General features: G+C 44.8%; 1 protein-coding gene across 1 annotated transcript; it reads left to right on the top strand.

The window, feature by feature from the left end:
* The first annotated feature begins 4,069 nt into the window (after positions 1-4,069).
* Positions 4,070-5,643, top strand: LOC104678534 (heterogeneous nuclear ribonucleoprotein H-like). Its single transcript, XM_030915269.1, is given in 2 exon segments — positions 4,070-4,694; positions 4,696-5,643. Coding segments are annotated over 2 exon segments (1,344 nt in total). The 5' UTR covers positions 4,070-4,134; the 3' UTR covers positions 5,480-5,643.
* Positions 5,644-6,759: the final 1,116 nt, after the last annotated feature.

Below are 6,759 nucleotides of genomic sequence, written 5' to 3'. Positions count from 1 at the left end.
ACACACGCAAATGGCCAATAAGCACATAAAAAGATACTCAATAGCATTAGGCATTAGGGAAATGCATATTAAAATCATAATGAGATACCACTTCACATTCATTAGAATGGCAAACATTAGAAAGAGTGATCATCACAGGGTTGGTGAGGATGTGGAGTGCGTAAAACTCTCACCCGGGGCTGGTGGGAACACAAAATGAGATAAATCACTTTGGAAAACAGTTCGGTAGTTTCTTGAAAAGTGAAATGTACCTACCATGTGACATGACTCAGTCATTCCACTCCTAGGTGTCTGCCCAAGAGAAACTAAAATATTTGTCCACACAAAGATTTGTACACAAATGTTCACAGCAGCCTTATTTTTAATCACCATAAATTAGAAGCAACTGAAAAAGCCCATCCACAGATGAATGGATAGACAAATTGTGATATATTCATACCATGGGATATACTCAGCAATAAAAAGCAACAAATTATTGATTCCTACAACACAGATGAATCTCAAAATAATTATGTTGAGTGAAAGAAGCCAGGCAAAAGCATATATATGCATGTTGCATGATTCCATTTACATAAAATCTAGAAAATGCAAACTAATTTATTGTGACAGAAGTTGTTCAGTAGTGGAGGGGATGCAGGGAGGAAGGAATCACAAAGGGACACCTGGAAACTTTTGGGGTTGATGGATATGTGCTCTACCCTAGTTGGGGAGATGGTTTAATGGGTCTACGTCAAGAGTAATCAAATTGGGGCTGGGCTTGGAGGTTCATGTGTATAATCCCAACACCTTGGGAGGCCAAGGCAGGAGGACTGCTTGAGCCCGGGAGTTCCAGACCAGCCCTAGGCAACAAAGTGAGGAAGGAAGATTGTTTTATTTATTAAGGAAGATTTATTATCTCTACAAATAATAAAATAAAAAAGTTTTAAAGACTAATCAAGTTATATACTTTAAATATGTGCCACCATCCAGGTTAAGTGTCTCAAGGCCTATAATCCCAACACTTTGGGAGGGCAAGGAGGGGTGATCACTTCAGGTCAGTAGTTCAAGACCAGCCTGGCCAACATGGTGAAACCCGGTCTCTACTAAAAACACAAAGATTAGCCAGGAGTGGTGGCAGGTGCCTGTAATCCCAGCTACTCAGGAGGCTGAGTCAGGAGAATCACTTGAACCCAGGAGGCGAAGGTTGCAGTGAGCCAAGATTATGCCACTGCACTCCAGCCTGGGTGACAGAGTGACTCCATCTCAAAAAAATATATATGTATATATATATGCCATGTACTGTAATTATACCCCAATAAAGTTTGGGGGTAAACTTTATCTGGAGAAGAAAACAAACAGAAAAAGAAATATATTTGGAAGACTATACACCAAAGAGTTAAGTATAATAGTTACCTTCAAGGAGTGGGAAAGGGGACAAGAGCTGTCACTTTAAGTTGTTTACAACAGGCATGTATTACTTATGAGTTTAAGGAAAAAAGCAATACTGGTTTTGCCCGCAAGCCTCAGCCCAGCCTTTAGGAGACCTGTCACGTATCCGGAAACCGACCAGGTCATTCTGCCAAACAAAGATACTTCCTGGATTTGAGTCAAGGGTTTCTGGGGGCAAGTTCCCATCTGAAGACAATGAAAACTGTGCTCCCTCAGAAGAAGGACTTTATTTATACCTTATATCTACATTCCGGACTGGGGCCCGCACGGGATAATAGCCTAGGAAGAAAATGGAGTCATTAATCTCTCTCAAGGTTAGGCTCCTGCCTGCCAGCTTCCCATCTGGGTAATTAAACCAGCTGGTAGCCCTGTTATCAGTCTCTGCGGTGTCTGCAGGGCAGAGGAGGAGGGCACCTCTGGACATGGCACTGGCTTTTCCGGAAAGGCAGGTTCCTGGGTAACCTTAGGAGAAGCAAACTAAGCCCACGCTGGGGTATTCAGGCCTGACTCTGGCTAGGAAGGAGGGCCACGACCTAGGCAAACATGGCCCTCCTGGCACATCAGGGAGTTGGGAACAGATATCTGAACCTTTGCATTTGTGTGGTTGCCCAGGTATAAGCTTCTAACCTCACCCTAACCTTTAATTCTTTGAATGCCACGGGAGTTGCCTACCCCACAGCTAGTCCCCCTTCCTTCCTCACTAAGACCGCCAAGATGTTTCAGGGGAGCGCCCCTCTGCCTGCCCGAGAAGGTAGACATTGACCAGGCCTGGCCCTCGCTCCCTAGAGCATGGTCCAGCATCAGCATCCCCTGGAAGTGTGGTGGAAATGCCCAATTTCAGGCCCATCCAGACCTGCTGAATCAGAACCTTCACTTTAACTCCCTGGAGATTTGATCATACTCATTCACAAACCTGGCTGAACGTGAGAAATGTCTGGAGAGTTTTCCATGATGCCAGTGCCTGAGATCTTCTGCTAGATATTTTGACTTAATCAGTCTGGAATATAACCTGGACATCAGTATTTTTTTAAGTTGTGATGTACATTTAGTAGCATGTGTAAGGTGCACAAACTTTAAATGGATAGCTTGATTTTTTTTTTTTTTTTTTTTTTTTTTAGACAGTCTCACTCTGTTGTCCAGGCTAAAGCATAGTGGCACGATCATAGCTCACTGCAGCCTCGACCTCCTGGGCTCAGACAATCCTCCTGCCTCAGCCTCCCTAGCAGCAGGGACTACAGACATACATCACCATGTCTGGTTAATGCTAAAGTTTTTTAAAATTTATTTTTAGTACAGAGGGAGTCTTGCCATGTTGCCCAGGCAGGCTGATCTCAAACTCCTGACCTCAAACAATCCTCCTGCCTTGTCCTCCCAAAGTGCTGGGATTACAGGCTCGAGCCACAGTGCCCAGCTCAGCTTGATATTTTTTACACACGCGTACACACATGCAACCACCACCCAGATGATGGGATAGAACATTTCCAACACCCCAGAAAGTTCCCTCTTGCTCCATCAAGGTAAGGTGACAAACCATCCCAATTTGTCCAGGATTGAGGGGATTTTCCGGGACAGAGGACTTTCAATACTAAAACCAGGAAACTCCCAAGCAAACCACAAGTTGGTCACACTACTTCAGGGTCTATACTCCAGTGCAGCCTGCAGAGGTAACCACCATTCCGATGTCTATGTAGCAGTAGCTTTAAGAGTTCCCTGGATAATTTCAATGCACAGCCAAGGCCGATTCTAGCGTGTATCACAATTATCTGGAGCCCTTGTTAGAATCCATTGCTGGGCCCAACCCCTAGACTTTCTAATTCAGTAGGTCTGGGGTGCAGCCCCAAAATATGTATTTCTTTTTTTCTTTTTTTTTTTTTTTTTTGAGACAGAGTCTCGCTCTGTTGCCCAGGCTGGAGTGCAGTAACATGATCTCGGCTTGCCACAACCTCCGCCTCCCAGGTTCAAGCGATTCTCCTGTCTTAGCCTCCCGAGTAGCTGAGACTACAGGCATGCATCACCATGCCTGGCTAACTTTTGTATTTTTAGTAGAGACGGTGTTTCACTATGTTGGCCTGGCTGGTCTCGAACTGCAGACCTTGTGATCTGCCCGCCTTGGCCTCCCAAAGTGCTGGGATTACAGGCGTGAGCCACCGCGCCCGGCCCAAAATATGTATTTCTAACAAGCTTCCCAGGCAATGTGATGCAGGTGCAGCTGGTCCCAGCACTTCAGTTTGAGACTTCTGGCCTGAGCCAATCACAGTCATTCTACTCCCCTAGCTATGACTGGCTTAAGCTTGAAGTACACGACACACATCTGGCTAATGAGATGTAAGGAGAAGGCTGCTGGGACTTCTGGGGCAACATTCCCAGAGACTCTATTAAAATGGTACTCCTGGCTTATGCCACACGGCAGCCATTGGCTGGGATGAGTGATGGGGGTTGGACAAAGGGGCTCCTGGGAAAGATTTCCCCACTGACAGAGATATGCCTGGAAGGGTACGTGCTCCTCTTCCTTTGAAAGTTCAGTCATGTCTGGGTGTGGTCGCTGGCATTGTGTCCTTGACCTTGTAACCTTCAGGCAACAAACCTGTGGACAACACACCAACCATCCAGGATGGCAGGCAGAAAAGTGGGAGAGCTCGCATTTCATCTTATCCACGCAGAAGTCGGATTTCTGGTTTGTTTGGACACGGGACCGCCTAAGAGACGATGATGTTGGGCACGGAAGGCGGAGAGGGATTCGTGGTGAAGGTCCAGGGCTTGCCCTGGTCTTGCTCGGCCGATGAAGTGCATAGGTTTTTTTCTGACTGCAAAATTCAAAATGGGGCTCAAGGTATTCGTTTCATCTACACCAGAGAAGGCGGACCAAGTGGCGAGGCTTTTGTTGAACTTGAATCAGAAGATGAAGTAAAATCGGCCCTGAAAAAAGACAGAGAAACTATGGGACACAGATATGTTGAAGTATTCAAGTCAAACAACGTTGAAATGGATTGGGTGTTGAAGCATACTGGTCCAAATAGTCCTGACACGGCCAGTGATGGCTTTGTATGGCTTAGAGGACTTCCCTTTGGATGTAGCAAGGAAGAAATTGTTCAGTGCTTCTCACGGTTGGAAATCGTGCCAAATGGGATAACACTGCCGGTGGACTTCCAGGGGAGTGGTACAGGGGAGGCCTTCGTGCAGTTTGCTTCACAGGAAATAGCTGAAAAGGCTCTAAAGAAACACAAGGAAAGAATAGGGAACAGGTATATTGAGATCTTTAAGAGCAGTAGAGCTGGTTAGAACCCATTATGATGCACCACGAAAGCTTATGGCCATGCAGCGGCCAGGTCCCTATGACAGACCTGGGGCTGGCAGAGGGTATAACAGCATTGGCAGAGGAGCTGGCTTTAAGAGGATGAGGCGCGGTGCTTATGGTGGAGGCTATGGAGGCTATGACGATTACAATGGCTATAATGATGGCTGTGGATTTGGGTCAGATAGATGTGGAAGAGACCTCAATTACTGTTTTTCAGGAATGCCTGATCACAGATATGGGGATGGCGGCTCTACTTTCCAGAGCACAACAGGACACTGTGTACACATGCGTGGATTACCTTACAGAGCTACTGAGAATGACATTTATAATTTTTTTTCACCACTCAATCCTGTGAGAGTACACATTGAAATTGGTCCTGATGGCAGAGTAACTGGTGAAGCAGATGTCGAGTTTGCAACTCATGAAGATGCCGTGGCAACTATGTCAAAAGACAAAGCAAATATGCAACACAGATACGCAGAACTCTTGAATTCTACAGCAGGAGCAAGCGGTGGTGCTTATGAACACAGATATGTAGAACTCTTCTTGAATTCTACAGCAGGAGCAAGCGGTGGTGCTTATGGTAGCCAAATGATGGGAGGCATGGGCTTGTCAAACCAGTCCAGTTACGGTGGCCCAGCCAGTCAGCAGCTGAGTGGTGGTTATGGAGGCGGCTATGGTGGCCAGAGCAGCATGAGTGGATACGACCAAGTTTTACAGGAAAACTCCAGTGATTTTCAATCAAACATTGCATAGGTAACCAAGGAGCAATGAACAGCAGCTACTACAGTAGTGGAAGCCGTGCATCTATGGGCGTGAACGGAATGGGAGGGATGTCTAGCATGTCCAGTATGAGTGGTGTTTGGGGAATGTAATTGATCTATCCTGATCACTGACTCTTGGTCAACTTTTTTTTTTTTTTTTTTTTTTAAAGAAAAAAAACTTCAGTTTAACAGTTTCTGCAATACAAGCTTGTGATTTATGCTTACTCTAAGTGGAAATCAGGATTGTTATGAAGACTTAAGGCCCAGTATTTTTGAATACAATACTCAATCTAGGATGTAACAGTGAAGCTGAGTAAACTATAACTGTTAAACTTAAGTTCCAGCTTTTCTCAAGTTAGTTGTAGGATGTACTTTAGCAGTAAGCGTATTTAGGTAAAAGCAGTTGAATTATGTTAAATGTTGCCCTTTGCCACGTTACATTGAACACTGTTTGGATGCATGTTGAAAGACATGCTTTTGGCCGGGCGCGGTGGCTCAAGCCTGTAATCCCAGCACTTTGGGAGGCCGAGATGGGCGGATCACGAGGTCAGGAGATCGAGACCATCCTGGCTAACACTGTGAAACCCCGTCTCTACTAAAAAAAATACAAAAAAACTAGCCGGGTGAGGTGGCGGGCGCCTGTAGTCCCAGCTACTCGGGAGGCTGAGGCAGGAGAATGGTGTAAACCCAGGAGGCGGAGCTTGCAGTGAGCTGAGATCCGGCCACTGCACTCCAGCCCGGGCGACAGAGCGAGACTCCGTCTCAAAAAAAAAAAAAAAAAAAAAAAAAAAAAGAAAGACATGCTTTTATTTTTTTGTAAAACTCAATATAAGAGCTATGTCTACAATTAAAAGTGAAACATTTTGGCATGTTCGTCAATTCTAGTTTCATTTAATAACCTGTAAGGCACGTAAGTGTAAGCTTTTTTTTCTTTTCTTTTTTTTTTTTTTTTTAAGTTAATGGGAAAATACCAGTACTTTAGGATTTTGGTCTTGGTGTTTGTATGAAATTCTGAGGCCTTGATTTAAATCTTTCATTGTATTGTGATTTCCTTTTAGGTATATTGCGCTAAGTGAAACTTGTCAAATAAATCCTCCTTTTAAAAACGGAAAAAAAAAAAAAAAAAAAAAAAAAGAAAGAAAGAAAAGTGGGAGAGCTCTTGGGCCCTTGAAGAACTTGTTGAAATGGTGGATCAGCCAACCCTAAATGGTCATCCTTAGGCACATCTCTCAAGCTCCACCACAGACCCACTGAACCAGAATCTGCATTTTA

Source organism: Rhinopithecus roxellana, chromosome 13 (assembly GCF_007565055.1).
Source record: "Rhinopithecus roxellana isolate Shanxi Qingling chromosome 13, ASM756505v1, whole genome shotgun sequence".
In the NCBI taxonomy this organism is placed as follows: Eukaryota; Metazoa; Chordata; class Mammalia; order Primates; family Cercopithecidae; genus Rhinopithecus; species Rhinopithecus roxellana.
Note: the sequence above shows the minus strand (reverse complement) of the source record. Positions and strands in the feature narration are given on the sequence as shown.